The sequence below is a fragment of the Mustela putorius genome, unplaced genomic scaffold, assembly GCF_011764305.1.
Source record: "Mustela putorius furo isolate JIRA1106 unplaced genomic scaffold, ASM1176430v1.1 tig00003896_pilon_pilon_pilon, whole genome shotgun sequence".
NCBI classification, from domain to species: Eukaryota; Metazoa; Chordata; class Mammalia; order Carnivora; family Mustelidae; genus Mustela; species Mustela putorius.
In genome coordinates this window covers 8756695-8782051 of record NW_025422045.1, presented here as the reverse complement: position 1 = coordinate 8782051, position 25357 = coordinate 8756695, and the positions used below count along the sequence as shown (strand labels likewise).

Here is a 25357-nt window from a genome sequence, read left to right as displayed (position 1 = left end):
ATAATAAAATGCATACGGTCAGCAACTAAAGAATTTGTCATGTAAAAATAAATAGTGTAATGAAAAATATAGCTATTAACCTTTATATCCTCCACTGATTTGTGTAGACTTTGGACATCAGAGTTCAAAAATAGGTAATTTAACTATTTTTGGAAGTTAAGTTAATTTCTATTTAGTAAACCCCAGGTTCCAGGCTGTTAGCAGTATCCAAGTATGAGACAGAGCTTTAGTTTCCAACAGTAAAGTTTTTTTGATTGCCATTTAGATAAATGAGTAGCTTTAAAGTTAATGCCTGAGAAAAAACTGTTTGTGAATATTCAACCATACACATACTGGTAATGGCTTTAGTTTTATAATGCTTTTTTGAAAATGGTAGTTTTATAATATGTTATTTTTGTGAAGAATATTATTCCTATGTTTGAGAGAGGTATAGAAAGGATTTATTTTAATGATTTTACACTAATGGTGATATTGTTAGACCCATGGTGGCATATGTAGTTATTCTAAGTGACTTTAATAATTAACTTTTTAAAAAATTAGGATTAGGATTAATGGCATTGTGTACAGAATAGAAGTTGACAGAACATTAGAAGAGTACAGTGATACTTTGCTAAGCTGAAGAACAAATGAATTGTGTTTTGTCTGCTTAGGTTTGGGTACTCTGAATCATTGTTACATAGATACCATGCACTATGGCCATAACCTTGGCATTTGTTTTTGATGAGTCTTTGTACAAATTTAAAACTGTAAACAAATGTGCTCAGTGCATAACTTAGTGTGTGTGTGTGTTTGTGATAGCTCAGGGTAATTAATTAATAACCATTTTTCAGATTTATAACTACCTCGACAAGTATGTTGTTGGCCAGTCATTTGCTAAGAAGGTGCTTTCAGTCGCTGTGTACAATCATTATAAGAGAATATATAACAATATCCCAGCTAATCTGAGACAGCAAGCAGAGGTTGAGAAGCAGACGTCATTAACACCTAGAGGTTAGTGTTTTGATAACTGACCAAAATGGTGATTACTGTGCTTAGAGGAAATACTTATTTGCAACTCCTTGCTTTTGTCCTAAAATGCTTTTAGTATAGTACAGCATTTTTTAAAGTGCAGGCCTCTTTCCATTAGTGGATCATGAAAGCATTCTGGTAGATTGCCAACAGCTTTTTTTTTTTAAGGTTAATAGAAAATAGCAGAATACATTAATTTGTAGTTACATATTCTTTCATAAAACTTTTATTTTCAGTCATATGTGCATGGGTTTTGAGTCACAGAGTAAAATGTATTTCTCAGTGAAAAATGTTTGAAAGTCACAAGAGTAGAGATTGAGACACCATCTTTGAATTGTAGACTTTACCACAACTAATTCCTCATGACTGAATCATCATGTGTCTTGGTCAGAGATATATGAAGATAGATGATAGATGATAGAGATATGTGAAGATAGAGATATATAGAAGATAGACAATAAGATAGATCACAGAACATATCTCGCATTCTTTGCTTTTTAGGGCCCAGTTGCAGAGTATAAGGCAGATTTGCATAATTCTTATTAATAATAGATTCTCATATACCGATACATTTTATAATCTCAGTTCACTGTAGATAATAATATGTTATATTAATAAAATGATAATTTTAAAAATTATGAATAGAGTAAAATGCAAATTTTTTAAGGTGTGTTTATTTTTAATTGGTGAGGAGCCCCGATTTCTTACTTAGGCCTATGATCTATCATTTTATTTTATTTATTTATTTAAAAAAATTTTTTTTTTAATTTATTTGAGGGAGAGAGTACAAGCAGGGGGAAGGAGGGGCAGAGGAAGCAGCACACTTCCCACTGAGCAGGGAGCCAGATGTGGGGCTTGATCCTAGGGACCCGAGATTATGACCCAAGCTGAAGGCAGATGCTTAAATGACTGAGCCGCCCAGACACCCCTGTAATCTATCATTTTACATTCTTTAAGTCATCATTTTATAATTTGGGGGAATTCTGAATAGTTACATATTATAAAAATATAATATCTTTTGATTATTTTTGGTGACTCACTAGCTCACAGTTCACTTGTTGAACTTACTGTAAGATAGTTATGGTAGTATCAGTTTTTTATTTATAGAAAGTATAAGCCATAATAATGGAAGACATGGAATCTTCATGTTTATGGAATCCAAATAGCACTGTCTAGTCATGAAACAAAATGAAATTTTTCTGCTCCCTTCAGTCAGCAAATCAATGGTACTCCATTCTAGGTTGGGAAGGCAAAAGGTGTGTTTATGGTATGAGGGATTTAAACTTTTGTTGAAGACTTAAATAAATACTACCCTTTTTTAAATACCACCTTAGTATTTGACAAGTATGAATGTTAGCAATTGGACATCCATTGTTAATACATTTGGATTTTTTTAATATAGAAAGGATGTAACATAGATTCTTTCATACTGTGAAAAGCTACAAAAACAATGAACACATTCTTATGTATATTTGAAAGAGGGCAAGAAGTGAGATATTCCTTGTTTGTTCCTCTAAACTAAACAAATACATATTTTCATGTTGTCGTTTCTTAGAGTTAGAAATAAGAAGACGGGAGGATGAGTACAGATTTACAAGTAAGTCACCTCTCCTCAGGTCCTCCTCTGGAATAATTCTTCCTTTTAACTCAGTGAAGTATGTCAGCAGTAACAATGGTAGACCTCTATTTGCTCTTGTATTACCAAGAAAGATAATTGTATGTTATATGAACATGTTTATGATACGTGGTATATTTTTATATATAACTTTGTAACAGTTTTTCATAGCTAATTTGTGTAGTTTGTGTATGTTGGGTTACTTCAGATATTTGTAACATAAACATCTTTTCTAAAGTGTAGTGCAGAGAAATAAAATACATACAGTTTTTCTCTATAAATATAGACCTGCATGCATATTAACAGGAATAGTATGTTTTTTTAATCTGTAACTTGCTATTTTATCTTTCTTTCCCCCATACAATTAGAGTTGGCCTGCTTATATGTACCAGAAATTTTAGGGGATGCAGGTTATCTTTTAGCTTTCCTTTACCAGAAACAGTTTTTATTTGTGTGTGTGTTTATGAAACCTGGATAGCCTTGCAAATTATGAATAAGCCTTAATTCACTGTTTTCAACCCTGGATTGCCCCTCTAAGCATCAGATGGTCTGATGGAGGGTATAGAAGGACCTGACCTTAAGGATTATGGCCATTCTGATGTCCTGCACCCCTTCCTTTGGAGGTGGCTATGTAGTTGCTGCACAGATGGTAAAGGTTCATAAAAAGATTCACACAGCCTTTGTTTCAGTAATTAAAATAATGAACAAATAATGGATAAACCCCTGTAAACACCTTTCACTTATACGTTTGGTACTTTTGCCTTTGAACCAAGATATATTATTTTTAAAATTAATTAATTAATTTAGAGAGCACAAATGACCTGGGGAGAGTCAGAGAGAGAGGGAGAGAGAATCTCAAGCAGGCTCCTCAGCTAGCACAGAGCCTGATGAGGGGGTCAGTCTTTTGACCCTGAGATTATGACCTGAGCCAAAATCAAGTCAGACACTTAGTGGACTGAGCCACCTACCCTCCCCTGAGGAAAGATATTTTATATATCTATTATTTAAAGTATACTGTATATATATGGGAACGTAACTAGTTAATCAACTCTGGCATAAGAGCTATTACATGTAATAAAATTGCATTGTCTCTAGTAACACTTGAATTGTATGGAAATAATGATTATATCATACATGGTAGAGGAGCAACTAGGTGGCTCAGTTGGTTAAGTGTCTGCCTTCAGCTCAGGTCATGATCATGGAGTTCTGGGATCGAGCACCATATCATCATGCTCTCTGCTCAGTGGGGAGTCTGTTTCTCCCTCTGCCCTTCACCTTGCTCTCGTGCTGTCTGTCTCTCTCAAATAAATAAAATCTTTAAATACAATGCAGTAAAATTAGATTATATATAAGATTATAAGATCTAAAAAAATCTAAGTCTAAACCTAAAAAACTTTAAGGCCATGTATTTACATTTTCTAATTCAAAAATATAGTCAGTTGTTTTGTCAGTACTATATTCAAGGGCTCCTGGGTAGCCCAGTCAGTGAAGCATCTGCCTTGGGCTTACATCATGATCCTGGGATCAAGCCCCACATTGGGCTCCCTCTCCCTCTGCAGCTCCCCCTGGTTGTGCTCTTTCTCAGTCTTTCAAATAAGTAAATTTAAAAAAAAAAATTTTTTTTAAATATATGTATGTGTATATATATATATATATACACACACACACACACTACATTTATAAATTTGGACAGATAGCTAGTGAAACTAGTATGAATTCGTAAAGAAAAATCTTTAGTGAGTAGTTTGAAAGAAATATATGTAGTGATTTAATGTAACTTAAATGGTAACAAGTACCAAAAGAACTTGGGTAAAAGCATTTTGTAATTATATACATTGAATGACTTGGGAAAGTAATATTTTGAAAGCTTAAATAGAATTTATTTTCATGTATAGTTTTATCTTGTTCTGGGGAGGGTTAGGTTCTAAAGTTAGGGCATTAGGGCAAAATGATACATAATCAAAATATTCTTTAAAGTTTCTTTTAGAAATCACATGTCAGAGATCAACATATTACTCTCAGTAAGATTGATGGATTCTCCCATCATTGGAACATGTTTTTCTTCATTTGGGCACCAGATGAAACAGTTGGCTTGCATTTGGGCTATGTTACACAAATACTTAAATATTAGAAAAATAGCAATACTGATAGAAAATTCGTCTATAACATTTATAAAACTCTGCCAGGCACAGTTCTAAGTATTTTACGTATTTCAACTGATTTAATCTTCCTAAAACTTGTGAGACAGAAACTATTATTTTCACACCCTTTTTATAGGTGGAAAACTAAAATGCAGAAATTTGAAGTAGTTTGTCCAGGGCCACATTGTCAGTGAGCTTCATGCAACCAACCATACACTGCTTACTCATTATAGAGAACTGCTGCTGCGTTGAGAGAAAAACAGACTAACTAAAAGGACAGGAAAGTTAGCTCAAGTTTACTCTGGAGTATATTTTAATGAAAGGAATGATGGACCCCCTGGGTGGCTCAGTAGGTAAAGCGGCTGCCTTCCAATCAGGTCATGATCCCAGGGTCCTGGGATCAGGCCTTGCATTGGACTCCCTGCTAAGCACAGAGCCTGCTTCTCCCTCTGCCCTTCCCCTGGCTTGTGCTTTCTCTCTCTCCCTCCCTCTGACAAATAAATAAATAAATAAAATCCTAAAAAAAAAAAAATGGAATGACAAACCTGTACTATTTATATTATTTATCTTTGTTTTCTTTTTTCAAAAATTTTTATTTATTTGACAGAGTATAAGCAGGGGTAATGGCAGAGCGAGATGGAGAAGCAGGCCCCCTGCTGGGCGGGGAGCCTGACTGGGGGCTTGATCCTAGGACCCCAGGATCATGACCCATGTGGAAGGCAGGCACTTAACCTTCTGAGCCACCTAGGCAGTCCTAAATTATTCCTTTTTTTTTTTTTTTTTTTTAATTTAAATTAAATTGGATTCCCTGGGTGGCTCAGTCAGTTAAGCATCTGCCTTCTGGGGTCAAGCTGCATATCAGGCTACCCGCTCAGTGGAGGTGGGGTGAGGGTCATCGGTTTCTCTCTTGCCTTCTGCCCTTCACCCAACTTGTGCAAGCGTGTGCTCTCTCTCAAATAAATAAAATCTTTACCAGTTTTTTACTTAAATCATTGCTTAAGTTAAATACATTTATTCCGTGACTTCACTCTAGTTAATATGCTTTTTGCAGTTTTGTTCCAATTATTCACCTAAATAATTTTTCCCCATTAGGCCAACCTACACTCAGGCCAAAGCCCTATCCTATATTTTTACAATTTCTAACTAGATTTTGCTGAAATAAAAAGAACCAATTTTCATTTACCTAGGGACAACTAACTAAATTCATGTAGGAGATAGCATTTTTTTTCCTGATGTGGATCAGGATGAAGCGCAGCATTGTGAATTATTCACTAATAATTAACTCTCAAATGTAGTATAATTTAAATTAAAAGGTTAATTGAATTTCTTTCTTAAAAAAAAAAAAGGTTTATTTATTTGAGAGAGAATGGGAGGGAGAGAGAGAAAATCTGAAACACACACCCTGGTGAGTGCAGAGCCCCATGTGTGGCTGGATCTCGCAACTGCAAGATCATGACCTGAGCCAAAACCAAGGCACTTTACTGAATGAGCCATCTAGGCGCCCCTCCAATTCCTATTTTGCTAGTTAGAATAACTGTTTACTTTCTAAGATAATTGAAAGTGCCAGCCAGATGGAATAGGACCATAATAGTAGTTTTATCTGCTGAAAATCTCTTTTGGTTTGTTTAAATTATAATGCTTTAGGAAGTACTGATACTTTTTTTTTTTTAAAGATTTATTAGAGAGAGTGTGAGCTTGTATGTCAGTGGAGAGGAGGCAGAGGGAGAGAGAATCCTCAAGCAGACTCCCTGCTGAGCACAGAACCTGAGGTGCGGGTGGATCCCAGGACCCTGAGATGACCTGAGCCGAAATCAGGAGTTGGTCTCTCAACTGAGTTACCCTGGTGCCCCGGAAGTACTGATACTACTTTTTTTTTTTTTTTTAAGATTTTATTCATTTATTTGTCAGAGAAAGAGCATGAGCAGGGAGAGAAGCAGGCTCCCCTCTGAGCAGGGAGCCCAATGCAGGACTCAATCCCAGGACCACGGGATCAGGACCTGAGCAGAAGGCAGATGCTTAACTGGCTGAGCGGCCCAGGAGTCCTGAAAGTACTAATATTCTTAACCCATTTATTAGAAAAAAACTAAAAATAAATCCAGAAAACATAAATGGGATATGAACACAGGGCCTCAGATGCTGAGAACCAAGAGCAGTATGGATTTACAAATACGGATAATTGAAAAGACTCTTGGAATTCTTTACTTTTAGCTGAGTGACAACAAAGGTGGTTTGTTTTTTAGGCACCCACTTTATAAACTGGTAGTTCATCAGCAGTATCATTCCCATCTAGCTAAGCATTGTGTCTCTAATAAAGAGGGTAAAGAGAGCCAATCGAGATCCTATAAAATCACAAATTCAGATAGAGCCAACGAGTGTTACCATATTTAGTTTTTCTGTAGACTCACAGAATCATTTTTAGATGTGAAAAAGTCTAGAAGACTAGACTTGTCTTGATATTTTCACCTAATAGGTAAGGAAGCAGTCCCAGTAAAGTTAATTGATTGCTGTGGTCCTACAACTACACAGTGAAAGAAAGAGACTAGAACCCAGATTTCCTGTATCTCCATTTTAGTCTTGGTTCTTCTACTGTGTTCAGTGTTTTTCCCTTTCCCTGTAGTCCTACTTCATTTGTACTAAAAAATTCTATATACATTTGCTTGTTTTTTAAGGTGCCTCCAGATCAATTGCATTTTATTCTACTTTCCAACCATGTGCTTGAAATTGATTGGTATTATTGACATTTTATAGGTTTGGAAACAGAACAAAGTTTATATGACTTGCCCAAGATCATATAGCTATTTAGATACAGTGCAAAGGCCAAAGCTAAAGCTTTGTTACGCCTAGCACTATTCTTTTCCCTTACACTGCCTTCCCATAAGTGAAAGGGTTTTCCTCATACAGATTTACATAAATAAGGAGGGTGAAAAGAATCTGTTTACTTTGCTTAAGGTTCCCTGCAAAATCATTGTGTGTTGTACATTTGTTACTAGATAATCTGAGGTTTTCTTTCTTTTTAGGTGAGACAGAATGTCAAAATATTTTAAGTTTTTCTAAATATGTGATCACTCTTATATTTAGGGCTATTGGACATTTTTTCAAGTAAAATCATATGAAGCTCTAATAATTTCTTTGGCATTCTTTCAGAATTGCTTCAGATCGCCGGAATTAGTCCACATGGTAATGCTTTAGGAGCATCAATGCAGCAACAGGTAAATCAACAAATACCTCAGGAAAAACGAGGAGGTGAAGTGTTGGATTGTTCCCATGATGACATAAAACTTGAAAAGAGTAATATTTTGCTGCTTGGACCAACTGGGTCAGGTAAATAACTTTCTGAAAAAATTACTCATTAAAACAAAACAGTATAAATGATTCTGTAACCTCTGTCCTGTGATTGGGGATTCTGGCTCTTGAGAAGAAAATCTAAGGCCAATCTTTGGGATACATTATCAGTATTTCTGCATAGGCTTCAAGCTGAATTTGAGGAATTGATGCAGATCCTTAACACTTTTTTTTTTTTTTTTTAAGATTGATTTTAGGAAGAGTACACGTATGTGCATGTGAGCAGGGGAGGGTCAGATGGAGAGGAAGAGAGTACTCAGGAAGACTCCTTACTGAGTGTAGCACCTGACATGGTCTTGATCCAGGTCCCAGGACCCTGAGATCATGACCCCAGCCAAAATCAAGAATCAGAAGCCCAACTTGACAGAGCCACCCAGGCACCCCAATCCCTAATGTCTTAATGGAAGTTAAATAAAATAATGGGAGTTATTAAAAATCACATACCATTGGGGCACCTGGATGGCTCAATGAGTTGAAGCCTCTGCCTTCAGCTCGGGTCATGATCCCAGGGTCCTGGGATCGAACCCCGCATTGGGCTCTCTGCTCCGCGGGGAGCCTGCTTGCTCCCCTCTCTCTCTCTGCCTGCCTCTCTGCCTACTTGTGATCTCTCTCTCTCTGTCAAATAAATATAATCTTTTGAAAAAAAATACCATTAAATCTAAATAATAGTAAAGATGTACAAGTAATTTTTTATTATATACTAGATTTAGTTTTTACATTGTTGTACACAGATTGTGTTTCAACATATTTTTAGTAAACTTTTAGTTGCTGTTTCCATTTGTAGGTAAAACTCTACTGGCACAAACTCTAGCTAAATGCCTTGATGTCCCTTTTGCTATCTGTGACTGTACAACTTTGACTCAGGCTGGATATGTAGGTGAAGATATTGAATCTGTGATTGCCAAACTGCTCCAAGATGCCAATTACAATGTAGAAAAAGCACAACAAGGTATGTTTTTCAGTATAGGCTGTCTATCTCCAGATGTAGTCTATTGGGGAAGCAGTCTAATATTAAGAAATACTATAATTCTTGTTTTTTGAGTCAAGGAGTAAAATTCTGTAATTGTATAATGATAGCTATGTTAAACATTTTCTAGCATACTGAGTTTGCTTTGTCTTATTGTTGTTAAGATGACTACTAGGGTGAAAGCATGCCAAATTACTATTCCATTAGCTCCTTAATGCTATTATTGTTTTTCCTATTCCAACTCCCCTATAGACTCCTAATCCTGGGGTGGGGTAGGAGAGGGTGCCAGGACAAGTGAAGGAGGGTGCAGGATGGATCTAAACTTTTGCTAGTACCAGCATTGTATACATCCCATGCTTCCCCACTATACCTCTATCACAGCTTCCTAGAATGAAGAACCTGAAAACATTAGTGGGGTGGATAACTAACGTCAAAGAATTGGTTATCATACCCAAGTGATACTCTATATAATGGATTATAAAACATCTACACAAAATTATGAATGGGAAAGCAGTGTATTTTTATGAAGTTAAGCTCTTGTATATGTAAGGGTGAAAGATTGAATAACCTTTCTCTGTAGCTACCTAGTCTTTTAAAACTGAGGTTATCTTTGTGTGTATCTTTTTCATATTATAAATAGAATCCTCCTTAAATTATAGGAATTGTCTTTCTGGATGAAGTAGATAAGATTGGCAGTGTGCCAGGCATTCATCAGTTACGGGATGTAGGTGGAGAAGGCGTTCAGCAAGTAAGCAGTTGAATATTTTGTTCAAGCCCACTAAAAGGAAGGGAATACATCAACCTCCCAAATATTGTACGTTTGGTTTCACATTCAATTAGATTCTGTTTTGTTTATTTCTCTCACCCCAAACTCCACATACCATTTTAAAGTAGTTCAGATCCTAAGAGAAAGCTGTTGGTTATTTGAAGTAACAAATTACCTTTCTTTGGAAATAAAAATATTTGAAAAGATAGAAAAAATGGAATTTGATTTTTGTTGATTTTATTCTTTAGAGGCCCAGTTAAACATTTCTAGAAGACTCTTGAGCATTCTGGTTCTAACTAGACATAAATGAAGTATGTACATGTATCTTATTCTTTTCACTTAGATAATAGGATAAAATAGATAAAATCGTGTTTCATTCTATGTAGAATGATAATTGAAGTCTTAATGATCAAGTGGCCAAGTTGACATTTTATTGGTAACTAATTATGATATAAAATACAGGATAAGGAGAATTGCTTTCATTTTTATTTTTATTTATTTTTTTTTTTTTTCATTTTTATTTTGACTGAGACATAGGTCACACTCATAAAATGTGCTAGGTAATTTTTTTATAAAAGCATCTCAAAATATAGGTAGTCTAAAAGTTTAACACCAGGAATAGAATAGAATTTTAATTCTTATGGAAGACAGATCAACTATTTTCAAGTTTTGAATGTTCCCACCATGGTTGGGTACCATCTTACAGAGTCACTTCTGTCTTTAGGTCATAATTAGGTCTTTGCCATCAAAAGCAACCTTTCACATTGACTATTTCTTGAGTGCATCAGGAGTCTGTAACTATTCCAAAGAAATTTACAAATTATTAATATGATGGTGCATTAGATTTTCATGTTAGTTGTAGAAATGTGGGAGTTTTCGTTAATTATGCTCATTGACCATAACCACGTATTATTTTCCCCCTTTGAATCCCATTTTCTAAAGTAAAATAAATAATATACTTACACAATGATTCTAAGTCATTTGTTCTTTATTTAGGGGTTATTAAAACTACTAGAAGGCACGATAGTTAATGTTCCAGAAAAGAATTCCCGCAAGTTACGTGGAGAAACAGTACAAGTTGATACAACAAACATCCTATTTGTAGCATCTGGTGCTTTCAATGGCTTAGACAGAATCATCAGCAGGAGGAAAAATGAAAAGGTGAGTTTTTCTGAAGGGTTATAGGGTAGTGCACATTTGAAGTTACAGAGAATGGATAGTCAGTTTCCAGTTGTGGATTTTTAATGTAGATTTTTTTAGAGCATACCAGAAATATATTCCTAGGTTGGTGGTGGTCGTTTTTTTTTGTTTGTTTGTTTTTAAATTTCAGAATGGTGAATTGAAAGATTTCTAAAGATCATCTATTTAAAGTTCATTTTTAAAGTGTAACTTAATTATTCAGTTTTATATTTTATCTGAGGAGTTCTTTTATAATTTGAGGTAGCTGATTCACATCAGTAAAATTTCTGTTCAGGCCTTTCGCCCAGTTCACTGGAGCCTAATAAAGAGCTTCTCTCCATTTCCTCCACCCAGGAGTTTTCTCAGAGGTCACCTCTGACATTCACAAAATGAGGCAGCCAGTTTGGGGGTTAGGGGAAGGGTTGTGATTCCACTTAGGTTTATAGATGTTTTTAAACATTCTTGATTTGGGGACACCTTGGTGTCCCCTTGGGGGACCTTGGTTAAGGGTCTGCCTTTGCTTGGATCATGATCCCAGGGTCCTGGGATTGAGTCCCACATGGGGCTCCTTGCTCAGTGGGGAGCCTGTGTCTCCCTTTCCATCTTCCCCTCCACTTGCTTGTGCTCTGTCTCTCTCTCAAATGCATAATCTTAAAAAAAAATAAAACAAAAGGGGCACCTGAGTGGCTCAATGGGTTAAGCCTCTGCCTTCGACTCAGGTCGTGATCTCAGGGTCCTGGGATGGAGCCCCGTATTGGGCTCTCTGCTCAGCGGAGAGCCTCCTTCCCCCTCCCCCCATGCCCATCTGCCTCTCTGCCTACTTGTGATCTCTGTCTGTCAAATAAATAAATAAAATCTTTTACAAAAACAAACAAAAAAACCACATTCTTGATTTTAACTTAAATAGTCTTGATTTTAACTGGAACTTATTCTTCATATCTGCAGGTACATGCTCAGTACCTATGTTGGTTTCAATAAAATATAATGTCAACATAGTGTCAAGAAGCCCAAACACACCAGTATTTTCTATGTTTTGTGTTTTACATAATAGCCAGCCACAAATGATTTCTTTTATATATATTCTATCTAAATAAATTTGTCATAGATCAATTCTGCTGTATTGTTTGCTTTAAGTCTCCTTGGCTTTGCACCCACTTGTTTAAACAGCAATTTATTAGCAGTAAAAAAGTAATACTGCTAATGGAATGGTTGCTGTGGTAGTTCCTTTGGATACCCTAGATGAGAAAACACTCTTGTATAAATACTGACTGAGCCATATAATGCTGCTGTTCCTTAGTACCAGGCCTTATTCAGCATGGATAAGGTTAGATTTTAATTTTTCATACTAGTTAATTTATGTCATTATTGCTTTTGAAATTTCACATTAATTAGCCTAACTAATTAGAAAGAAGAAATTATTTCTTTGTATGTGAGAGAGAGAGGGAGGGAGATAATTTTATATTCAAAATTCTGGGGGCGCTTGGCTGCTCTCTCAAGAGCGTGCAACTTTCGATCTTGGGATTGAGAGTTTGAGCTCCATGTTGAGTGTAGAGTTTACTTAGAAATCTGTAACCAGAGGCAAGGATCATGTTCTGATACCTAATTAAAATTAGTGCTTCCAAAAAGAATTTGAAACTAGAAACATGTAGAGAAAAAAAACAGTTAAAAGTGATGTCAAAAAAGAGATCAGAAACATGTAGAAGGCAGGTTTAGGTCATTTGAACTTCTTAATGAAAAGTAGGGAGAAATCATGGGCTCTAGTTATTACTACCTGAAAGGGGAAGCATATGAGGTTGGTCTTCAGGAAACACAGATTTAAAAAGAATTTATCATATAGATCTTTATGGAAAAGACACAGAGGTAAGAGAGTCTTCAACAGTGATTTTATAGAGAATTAAATATGTGCATGTGACTGTTGTTTTTTTTTTTTTAAAGATTTTATTTATTTATTTGACAGAGAGAGAGATCACAAATAGGCAGAGAGACAGACTGAGAGAGAGATGAGGAGAAGCAGGCTCCCTGCTGAGCAGAGAGCCCAATGCGGGACTCGATCCCAGGCCCCTGAGCCGAAGGCAGAGGCTTAACCCACTGAGCCACCCAGGCGCCCCGTGACTGTTGTTTTTAATCAGCCCTTGTTGGAAACCAGGGTACAATATTAAATAATGCACTTATGTTCCAACCATACCAGGCTGCTTGCACTCCTAAGTTTTATTCCTCTTGCCTTTGCTCATGCCCTCCCCTACTTCAATTCAGTTAGCAAATCTATATTCATTTTTTTTTTTTTTTTAAAGATTTTATTTATTTATTTGACAGAGAGAAATCACAAGTAGTCGGAGAGGCAGGCAGAGAGAGAGAGAGGAGGAAGCAGGCTCCCCGCTTGAGCAGAGAGCCCGATGCGGGACTCGATCCCAGGACCCTGAGATCATGACCTGAGCCGAAGGCAGCGGCTTAACCCACTGAGCCACCCAGGCGCCCTTTTTTTTTTTTTTTTTTTTTTTTTTTTTTTTTTTTAAAGATCTATATTCATTTTTTAAAACTTGGTGAAGCTTTCGTGATCACCTCCTGCCCCTCCTCCCCATCCTTTCCTTCTTGTCTACTGCTATAATTTCCTGGATGGTTGTCCTTCATTGCACCTGTGATACTTTAATTCCTTCATGTGTTCTCACTCTAAATAAGCCCCATTAGGGTAATGGCTATCTTTAGGTTTGTATTCCCAGTGTTTTATAATAAGGCTTTGTAAATGTTTATATTATATAAAATAAATATATTTTTAAATTATATATGCTTATACATAATAAAAGCTTACTAATGTTTAAATTTTTGAATGGAAGTATTTTTCTTTCTGATATACTATTCATGTATACAGCTTAGAGCGTCAAAGGAATGAATTTTTGACTTAAGCAGTTTTCTTACATATCATGAGCTGCTTTTTTCAACAAAAGCTATAGGACATATTAAAATTAAACTTTCTGACAATTGCCTAGAGTATAGTTCTTTTATAAGAACCAAAGTAGGATCCATACACCTTAAGATATCCAGCCTTTTTTTTTTTTTTTTTTTTTTAAACAATGGGTATGTGTGTGGTTTGGGGTGTGTTTTTTTGTTGTTGGTTTTTTGTTTTTTGTTTTTTTAAGTAATCTTCACATCCAGTTTAGGGCTTGATCTCACAATCCTGAGATCAAAAGTTGCATGCTCCACCAACTGACCCAGTCAGGATCCCCAATACCCAGACATTTGCAGCAAAGTTAGCCTTCTTTTTTAATGTCATTCTTATATGTTTTTTTATAAAATCAGAATTATTCTAACGTAGGTTGATGTGTGGAACCTCAAATCATGATTTTAATAGGATGCTAAGCAGTGACTTAAGACACTTAAGCATAATTTTCTTATAAGGGCACTTGTTCCATAGGCACTAGTACTATTTACAGTGTTACAAAATTAATTTTGGTTACAAAATAATTACTGTCTCCATTTTAACACATTATAGAAACCACATTTTAGATTTAAGTTCTTACACATTTTAGAAACCACACTAGTTTAGAAGTTTCAGAAAATCCCTACAGCATCATCATCCGAGTTCTAAGGGACCTCCTTTCGTAGTTTTTACCTATCTATTTATACTAGAATTCATTCTTTGAGAATTGGTTATTAAATGGTGGTTTAGTTCTCAGTTCTAAAGGCAGATAGGTCTGAATTCAAATCCTAACTTTACCACTTACAGCAAGGAGAACTTGGTCAAGGTACTTAATTTTTCAAAGCTTATTTTCTTCATTTGTAAAATACGAATTGATATTAGGACTTTCATATATTGCAAAGGTCACATGAGGCATGTATGCAAAGTACTTAATACAGTGTAACTTCTTTCTACTATTTTTAATATCTGTCTTTTCTTGGTAGTATCTTGGATTTGGAACACCTTCTAATCTGGGAAAAGGCAGAAGGGCTGCAGCTGCTGCAGACCTTGCCAACCGAAGTGGAGAATCAAATACTCACCAAGACATCGAAGAAAAAGATCGATTATTACGTCACGTAGAAGCCAGAGATCTCATTGAATTTGGCATGATTCCTGAGTTTGTGGGACGGTTGCCTGTGGTAGTTCCTTTGCATAGTCTCGATGAGAAAACACTTGTACAAATACTAACTGAGCCACGTAATGCTGTTATTCCTCAGTACCAGGCCTTATTCAGCATGGATAAGGTTAGATTTTTATTTTTCATACTCAATTTGTGGGGTTTTGTTATTGAAACTCTGCATAAATTAACTTAAAAAGCAAAAACAATCCTGCTTATCTGGAATACCAGCCTATTTCTCACTAAATATGGATCTAGAAAAGAGGGAAAGCAGATTGTGGTATGTTAGACATTTAAGAGCTGGCTTTGTTTTTTTCCTATTAAAATCATCATTGGGATATATAGAGAGGGAGATTATTCCAGCAGCCTATTCTCAACCCTTTAAGTCAGACACATAGGATTGTCCTTTCAGCCTTAAAGTGTTAAATGCTTTTGTTGCAGGATACTGTGTATACTTTTATATACTTCTGTCTTAAGTTCCCTCACCTTCCTCATCTACTTCTCTGCAGCCAGACATCCAGTCCCACAAGCCCAGATGTCCAGTCATACAGCATACGTTTGGGTTTTATGAACTTTGTGTCTTTAAATAATTAGTTTCATTCTCTTCATTTCATTCTGCTATCACTACCTCAAGCTCCTTTATCATTCTTTACCTTGACCCATGCTTTTAGCTCCTAAAAAGTCTCCGTCTCAAGTCTGTTTCTGAGCACCACCACCAAAATACCATTGTCTTCCATTTTACTTCCAGAATGGATCATTTTTATATGTTGAACATAATGCCCAGAAAATAGATTTTAAGTTCTTAATAAATATCTAATGATATTAATAAATATCTTATTATATTCTAAATATTAATTAAATATTCTAAATATTAATAAATATCTTAATAAATATCTAATAATATTCTAATGAAATAATAAACACAAAGCTAGTTATTTTACTCCTCTCCTTAAATCCTTCATTGGTCCCCTTGCTTTTTTTAATGTCTCCACATTGGTGCTCCCTTAGCACCACTGTGCATACACTGCTGTAAATGCTAGTTTGCTAATTCGTCACCACCCAGTAGACTTAAGTTCCTTGACAGCAAAGATGGTAATTCCTCATTTCATCTCTAGTATACAGGTAGGGGCCCAATAAATGTTGAATAAAGTCTTGGAAAGTCCATGTTAATCTAGAAAACCTCTTCAAGGACTAATGAGAAACTTGTGATTCAAAATACTATTACTTCTCTTAGGCTAATTGACAGAAACAAGTGCTTGAAGGCAAGGGTGTAAAGCACCATGAGAGATAATTACCTTGCTTAAATTTTACACTTTCTGGAAGTAGAAATTCATAACCATAATTTGCTTCATACCAAGGTCTTGTGAATTGTAGTGTTCCAAAGAATGTTAATCTTTCTTTTTAGTATATTTATAAAGTACCAGTAATTTGAACTCTTGTTTTGAAATTTGTGGTAATTTAGAGAGATTTGTCTAAAGCTTTGCCTTTGTTCTTTAGGATGAGTGGGTTAGTAATACTCTTCAAAATGAGTGATGAGTGTTTTCTAGGAAGTAAGTAATGGTCAAAAAATGCTTTAGTCTGAAAGGGGACAGAGTCAGTCAAAATGTAAAGATTCTGATCCTTGGTTCTAATTATTAGTGAATCAGTATACTTAATCTGCTTGAACTTCTTTATCTGTAAAGTTAGGGCGTTAGTCCCTTTTTGTTCTACAAAGGCTAGAAATGATGATAGGTAGTAACAATTAATAGATCAAATGTTACATGGTTATATTAGGAAAACAAAAGTATTATCTAAGTTCTCATTTCTTTTTATGTATTTGTAGTGTGAACTTAATGTTACTGAGGATGCTTTGAAAGCTATTGCCAGATTGGCACTAGAACGAAAAACAGGTGCACGAGGTCTTCGGTCCATAATGGTAAGTTGGCTTTACTAGATTATTTTCTTGCTCTTGGTTTTATAAATATTAAGTCTCCATGTTACTACTTTGGAAATATATCCATGGAAGTGGCCTGGAATTGTTTCTTGTGATCATTATTATTATTTTGTCTCCATAGATTATATTTTTCTTTATTACAAAAAAGGAACTGTGAAGTATTGGCAACAGGGGGACTTGGGTGGCTCAGTCAGTTAAGTATCTGACTCTGGATTTTGGCTCAGGTCATGATCTCAGGTTGTCTGCTTAAGATTTTCTCTTTCCCTCTCCCTCCCTGCCTCCTCTCTTTCTCCTCCAAGAAATAAGTAAGCAAACATTTGCAACAAAGGACATAATAACATTAAAGAAATAGAGAAAATCAGGATTCTGGGAAGGAGAATTTGAAAATTTTATTCGGGCCTTTTGACTAACCTCCCTAGACCACTTCCTCAGACCCATTGAAATTCTCATTCCTGTCTGTTTGTTTGAAATTAATTTGCAGATACCATGATATTTTTTTGCCCTTAAATTCTTCACAGTGATATGAACTCACTATTCTTTCTTTCTCCCCTTCCCTTTCTTTCTTTCAAGAGTGTGAGCAGGCGGGGTGGGAGGGTAGGCAGAGGGAGAGAGAATCATAAGCAGGCCCCACACCCCAGCGTGGAGCCCAATGCAGCACTCAAATTTCATGACCAAAATCATGATCTGAGCTGAAATCAAGAGTTGGACCCTTTAACTGAGCCACCCAGCCACCTTGTGAACTCCGTTTTTTGTTCTGTTAAAATTCTAGAGACCCAGCCTATTTTCAGCCATCACCTACTCTATTTATAGTGTTCTCTCCCTCCCTTTCCAGATCTGGCTGTACAGTGGGTTACTATTTTCCTACGTGCTCCCAAAGCAAGCATATGTTCCTATTCTCTTTTAAGGATTTCATTGCTAATTATTACTTCTCTCATCATAATACGACTTTTTGATTGGAACTACACATTTACCACAGACAGTTTGAGATTGTACTCTCTAATGAATTCCTGGACTTCAGGTGTTACTGATTAAAGACAGATTTAAAAGCATGCAAACTATAAGAATAGGTCGTATAGTTAACATATTTATTTCCTTTTTATTTATTTGACACAGAGACAGTGAGAGAGGGAACACAAGCAGGGGGAGTAGGAGAGGGAGAAGCAGGCTTCCCACTGAGCAGGAAGTCTGTTGCAGGGCTCCATCCTAGTACCCTGAGATCATGACCTGAGCCAAAGGCAGACGCTTAATGACTGAACCACCCAGATGCCCCATAGTTAACATTTTAAAAGAAATTTTTACGTACTCCAGTATTTTCCTTAAGATCTGCAGCTCTGTTGAAACAAATGCTTATTTGAAGTCATAGTTCAAAATTGAAGAGTTTGGTAGAGATGGTTTAGGATTAAATCACTTTCAAAGTAAGAATTACCATTCGACCTCTGTGGTAATAAAATATGCCAAGAATTCTGAGTAACACCGGAATCCAGAGGTACAGTCTTACTATATGTGCATGGTGGCCTAAGTAGACAGAGCTATAGATAAATAGCTTTCCCTTACAGAATGAATTCTCTCTGAATTTAGTTAGCAGCTGCTTTAATATGAAGAGTATGAAAGCTTTTTATATTGATTTTTTTTTTCAACATTCAGTTCCTGGTGTACAGAATTAGGGACTCAGTAATACTTGTTAAATTAATTAATTTGATTGGTGGCATATAGAGCATAAGTATTATAGAACATAAAATAAAAATCTAACACTTTTCCATATAATTCATTACTTCTTACCTCTTTAGGAAAAGCTGTTACTAGAACCAATGTTTGAAGTTCCTAATTCTGATATTGTATGTGTGGAAGTTGACAAAGAAGTAGTAGAAGGGAAAAAGGAACCAGGATATATCCGGTAAAGTGTTTTGTCAAGCTTGAACAAATCTAAAACTTAAGATCAGTTCTTTATTGCTATGGTTTATTGGTCTGTCACAAAAATTTCATGAGCATCCTTATATTCATAAAAGTGCCATAATCTCATAAATTTTCTGTGGAAAAGATGTTCTAATTTTGGTTTACAAAATAATAGTATTTTGTGAGTCTTTGAAAATTTCTTTAAAATTAGCCTTCCCCTAAGGAAGAAGTCTCAAAAGAGATAGAGAAGTCATCCAAATGAGATTTAAATTGCTGCTAATTCTGTCATTTATGAGTAACTGGTTTCAGATCTTTCACAAAATTTTCTCTTGGTATTATCTTGTTGGTTGACAGATTGACCGATCTTTCACTGCTTCATCTGTTTATCCCAGGGGTCAGCAGAGTTGCTTATAAAGGGCTAGATGAATACTCAAGGGCCACACAGTCTGTATTGCAGCTGTTCACCACTGCCCTCAGAGCACAATAGCAGCCACAGATAATTAGCAGTGAATGAGCATGTCAGTGTGCCATTAAATCTTTATTTAATAAACCAAGTGATGGGCTTTATTTGGCCTGCAGGCTGTCGTTTACTGACCCCTGATCTTTTCAATGAATATAATACACCACTTGATATTAATGTTACATATCAGAAATTAAATTTGTTTTAACTAAGTCACAAGGTGTGATATTTTGTTTGCTTATCTTTTGAGATAACTTAGGAGATAGTTGATTCAGAGACATAATCTTTTATTGGTTGATGACAATATATGAAAAATTTTATTCTGATCATAATTTTGGCTAACTTGAGTCAAGCCAGATTTGCTCAGAAGCTATTGACTTCTTTACTACAGATATATGCTAAATGTCAAGGATTTGAGTTGAAATACTAAAAATGGTGGAAAAATGGATTTTTAAAGACTTTGCAGTTGAAGCCTTGTCAATTTATGTCAGTAATAAATTTGTTAAGGAAAATATTGGGAAAATTACAACTCTTAGTTTTGCAGTTCTCAGTATTTCCTGTATTTCACTACTAAGAAATCTGAATGTTAAAAATGCTCTTAATATTTTCCTTTTTTGCGTGTTTTTTCTAGCTAGGTGGATTAATTTATTATTTTGAGTCTAGAAAACATGTTTACCCCTAATTTTTATTTAAATAAAAAAAACCTAATGGCTTTTTATGGTAGGGCTCCAACGAAAGAATCCTCTGAAGAAGAATATGACTCTGGAGTTGAAGAAGAAGGATGGCCTCGCCAGGCAGATGCAGCAAATAGCTAAACTGTCAGACTTCTGTCTTGTATATAAAACTTTTCCTTCTTTTGTTTATGATCGTAACTGTCTCTACAGTCTGACATTAAAAGCATTGGATCTATCTGGGATATCATACATGGTCAGAAGCCTTTAGGATGTAAAAATCAGATCATGTATATTACATAACATCACATTGATTTATACAGAGGACATTATGTGGACTTTAATGACACAGTGTTCAGAGATAAAATGTACATTATTTTGGTTCAGTTTTTAAAAAATATGCTTTAACAAAATTCTTAGGAGTTCCTTTAAGCAATGCAGGTGTTGCAATAACTGGATTTTACAATAATGTTACTCTACAAATGGGAAAATAAATTATTTAAAATTGAAGATTGGGATACCATTTTTTAGTTTAACCTTTTTTTTTTTTCACCCATATCTGTTGCCTGAAAATATTGGAATTTTATTCATCTTGAAAATTGCAATAAATAATCTCTAAGTAGTTAAAAATTTCATGGAAAAGTACCCTGAAAAACCATATTTTGCTGATTTATTTAGCTGTGTTCTTAGTCTTATCTGCTAATGTATGATACCAATTTCCCAATTGGTACTACAGAAAAGGCCATTCCCTTTCTGACTTGTCTGATTTATTTTCCATCTTTGGTCCATTTTAGTATCATGAGCTTGGCAGATAGAATTGAACTCTGCCTTAAATCTTCAGGAAAAGACCATTTAATTCTGAAAGTAGCATGCATCGTCAGTCATAGTAACAGCCATGTGCTATCCTAATACTGTGCACTTATGTAAAGTGCTCAGCTAGTTTTGTTTTGTTTTTTGGTGTTGTATATCTAATTCCTTGGTTTCATAGAACATTAAAGAAAATCTATACTTCTCTATCAGCAGAAATGACTGTGTCCCCACTAAAATATAAGTTAACCTCCATTATAGAACAAAACTAAACTGGGAAAATTTGGAGGGGCTTAATAATGAAAGTTAGTTGATTTGATTCTATAAATACCAAAATATTTGGGTACCTTTTAAGCTTAATGATGATACAAGTTTCCATACTGTGTGTTCAGTTAAACTTCATTTGAAATTGTTTAAATCAGAGTACACTTAAATATTTGTTTTCATTATTTGGTTTATAGATTCTTGAGTTTTCCTTTTGCCCCCTTTTTCTTAGGAAAAGAACTAAGCTGTTCACAAATTCTAAATCCTATTGATGAAGAATTGGGCTTTCTATGTTGTAATAACTGATGTGAGTTATCTATGGCTGGTAGGACCAGAAATGCACTTTTGCAGAGTGTTTAAGCCTGGTTGCTATAAAATGGAACAGAAACAGATATCCTTCTTAGTCTCTACTAATGGTTAAAGTTCTTCTCAGGAAGTCTTTCATATTATAACTGTTTATTATCTTTCTCTTTATAGCATCATTGTTTTCCTTTTTGTAGAGTGAAAATTGGAGTAGCTACTAAATATATAAGGGTAATCCTCCAGAAATGGACTGGGAGACATTTTAGTCACAACAGCTTACATTTGGTTTTTGAAGTTGTTAACAAAGCATAATTGATGTTTTTAAATCAAACAAACCGAGTATAACTACAGTTTGTATCTTGAAACTTATGTTTTGGCATTTGAATAAAACAAAAGTACTAAATGAAAGCCAGTGTGTTGGTATATCCATAGCAGTACTATTTTTAAAAGGACACAGTTATCATGAGCTGCTTTATTCTAGTGATTGGTTAATCCTTGGCACTTTCATATCTCTCTAATAAATGCTCCTATTTATATATTCCACAAAGTTCTGTTATTAAAGTTTATGTTAAACATTTATTGAAAACCTCCACTTAAATGTCCTGCGTGGGCCCCACACTAGATCAAACCGAGTTTTTCAAGAAGATTACTAATCTACTAGGGGAAGTAAACACAAACATTTGTGCATCATAATTACGGAAATGAGGTAGGTACCAGGTGTGGTGGCACAAAAGGTGGTGGGCCAGATGGATCTGAAAGATCAAGGAGGAATTTGCCAGAAAGAAATAACGAAAATTAAATCAAAATCTTGACAAATATGAAACAACTACGGAGCTTTAGGAGTTGGAAAATCCCAAGCTTATTTTTCACATGTCTTTTCAGGTATACCATAAGTCCCAGTAGGGTGAAAACTGTATTCTGAGGGCATCTTGGTGGCTCAGACGTTAAATGTCTGCTCTCTGCTGGGGTCATGGTCCCAGGGTTCTGGGATCAAGCCCTGCATTGGGCTCCCTGCTTGATGGAAGCCTTCTCCCTCTCCCAATCGCCCTGCTTGTGTTCCTTCTCTCTCTGTGTCACTCTGTCAAGTAAATAAATAAAAATCTTTTAAAAAATTTATTATGGGGTGCCTGGGTGGCTCAGTGAGTTAAAGCCTCTGCTTTCAGTTCAGGTCATGATCCCAGGGTCCTGGAATCAAGCCACATTGGGCTCTCTGCTCAGCAGGGAGCCTGCTTCCTCCTCTTTCTCCGCCTGCCTCTCTGCCTACTTGTAATCTCTCTGTGTCAAATAAATAAATAAAAATTTTTAAAAAAATTTATTAAAACAAAACCAAAATACCCCCTGTATATTCTGTTAACTATAATCAGCACTTAGCATACATAATGTCTCCGATATTGGACACATCATATATAATGTCTCCATACATTTTAAAACAATAGAATATCTTGTATGCCATATTAAGTTGTAATTTTAGGCAGAAAATAGTGGGGAATTATTAAAAGGGTATTAACCAGGAGAGTTGCACATCATTAGATGTATATTTTAGATTGTTGGGAAGGGAAGGCTCTGCGGAAAATGGAGGGAAACATGACTAGCGGCCTCATGGTAGACAGTCCAGCACGTGCCCCTCTCTTACCTCATAATTTTCCTCCTGTTTTTCAGATCACTTCTCATCATGCAGACAAAACCCCTTTCAATTCACATCCACTCCACAGTAAACTAAAAGTTGTTTTTCCTATTTCTAGTTCACTTCCAGACTTGGATTCTGGGCCAGGTGAGAAGCTATTGGAAGGTTTTTGCACAGAGAAATGATGTAATCTGACTTGTTTTCAAAGACCACTGAGGTTGCACTATAAGCAAGCACTATAGAGCAAGGATTGAGTTGGACATACTTAGGCCTTTTTATTTATTTTTTTATTACTTTTTGAAAGATAATGGATTGGACTAAGGTGATAGCAGTGGAAGAGTGGAAGGGTAGGGGTTTTTGATTATCTTAAGTGGTATCCCATGTTCTTCAGTGGGGAAACTCAGTATTACCAAGATGTCTATTAACCCTTTATTAATCTATGAATGTTACAGTAAAATACGAAGAAGTTTTAAAATTGAAAATAGGCAAATGGATTCTAAAGTACATATGGAAAAATAGGAATGATAAGCAAAATGATGACAACACTCCTACAGTGCTTACTCTATGTCACTGTGTTCATTTAATGTAACAACTCTGAGGCAGGTGCTCTTATCAACCCTTCTTGTAGATAAAGAAATTGAAGCCTAGAGTGCTTAAGTAGCTTTCCCAAGGTCACACAACTTGTAAAAACAACAACCAGGATTTAACTTCAAGGAGATTGGTTACATCACCTTTCCACTAAACAATAGCCAGGATTTAACTTCAAGGAGAGTGGTTCCATCACCTTTCCACCTAATCATGCTGAAAGAAGAATGAAGAGGGGTTCCTGGGTGACTCAGTTAAGTGCCTTCATCTTGGTTTATGATCTCAGGGTCGTGGGATCCAGCCCTGCTTTGGGCTCTCTGCTCATCGAGGAATCTGCTTGTCCCTCTCCCTCTGCCCCCACCCCATGCTCACGCTCTCTTTATCTCCCTTCTCCTCTAAAAATGTTTTTTTTTTTTTTTAAATGAGGGTGCTGCTGCTTATATTTTAAAAAATTCATTAAAAGTATGAATAATGGGGCAGCTGGGTGTCTCACTCGTTAAGCGTCAGCCTTTGACTCAGGTCATGGTTGGGATTGAGCCCCACATTGTGCTTACTGCTCAGAGGGAAGCCTGCTTCTCCCTCTTCCACTCCTGTTTGTGTTCCCTCTCTCAGTGTGTCTGTCAAGTAAATCTTAAAGAGAGGGGGGAAAAAAAAAATATATATATATATATATATATGCTTTAAAAACTTAAGTGTGTACCAGTGAATAAATGGAAAAGGAAAACCAGAAATATATGTATGAAAATATAGGAGTTAAGTATTGGAAAAGGTGACACTTCAAATAGAAAAATGTTTGGTATTTGATGTAGGAAAGATGTTAGGATTCAAAGCCAATGATCAAAAAAGAATTCTTGAGATAACTTTGGTGCAAAAAGACAGTTTTATTAAAGCATGGGGACAGGACCCATGAACAGAAAAAGCTGCATTGAGGTCATGAGGAGTGGCCCATTATATACTTTGAAGTTGGTGGGGGGTTTAGAGATAGGGGAAGTCTCTATAAAGAGTTTGAAGCAAGGTTTTTAGGATCTTGGGGCTAGCTATTGTTGGGAAAAGTCACTTATTACTGTCTAATAAAACCTTAGGCGTGAGACCCTTCAGATGTGTACCAATAGGTCATATGCTTGGAGGATGATTGCCAACGTGTATCTTGGGGAATAGAGATAAATTTCCAAAGGTTTTTTTGTTGTTTTGTTTTTAAGATTTTATTTGTTTGACAGAGATCACAAGTAGGCAGAGAGGCAGGCAGAGAGAGGGGAGGAAGCAGGCTCCCTGCTGAGCAGAGAGCCCAATGTGGGGCTGGATTCCAGGACCCTGAGATCACGACCTGAGCCTAAGGCAGAGGCCTTAACCCACTGAGCAACCCAGGCGCCCCTCCAAAGGTATTTTTATATGTTAAAGTAGACTTACAGGATCCTGGGAAGTTGGGCTAAAATTGAAATTGCCTTTTGTCCTTAGCCAAGTATTAGCATGGAGGCAGCTGAGTTCCTAGAGGAATGTCACTCTGCGTTAAGGACTTGTCAATGGGCTGTAGGTAGTAAGGACATTTTTCTTTTGTCTTTGTTTCCCATGTCAGTATTGACAACTGAGTATCTAGAAATTACGTTATCTTACATAATAAATTTAAGATAAAAAAATGAAGGCTTTTATGTACAGTATTTAAAATGATACAAGTAAAATGTTATTTAAAACTTCTGAGAAATTTGGTTGTGAGGTCAGACATTGATCAGCT

At 35.9% G+C, this 25357-nt stretch overlaps 1 protein-coding gene across 3 annotated transcripts in view; it reads left to right on the top strand.

Annotated features, from left to right (window-relative positions):
* CLPX (caseinolytic mitochondrial matrix peptidase chaperone subunit X) overlaps positions 1-21827 on the top strand; it is a 44043-nt gene extending 22216 nt beyond the window's left edge. For 2 of the 3 annotated variants that reach the window (XM_004758677.3, XM_004758679.3), the window contains exons 5-14: positions 831-990; positions 2564-2605; positions 7909-8085; positions 8891-9055; positions 9733-9821; positions 10836-11000; positions 14916-15215; positions 16911-17003; positions 18809-18915; positions 20099-21827. In XM_004758677.3, coding sequence (XP_004758734.1) covers positions 831-990; positions 2564-2605; positions 7909-8085; positions 8891-9055; positions 9733-9821; positions 10836-11000; positions 14916-15215; positions 16911-17003; positions 18809-18915; positions 20099-20189 — 1389 coding nt within the window. In that variant the 3' untranslated portion in view covers positions 20190-21827. The remainder of the gene's footprint in view (positions 1-830; positions 991-2563; positions 2606-7908; positions 8086-8890; positions 9056-9732; positions 9822-10835; positions 11001-14915; positions 15216-16910; positions 17004-18808; positions 18916-20098) is intronic. The other variant, XM_004758678.2, reaches the window with a different exon arrangement.
* Positions 21828-25357: the final 3530 nt, after the last annotated feature.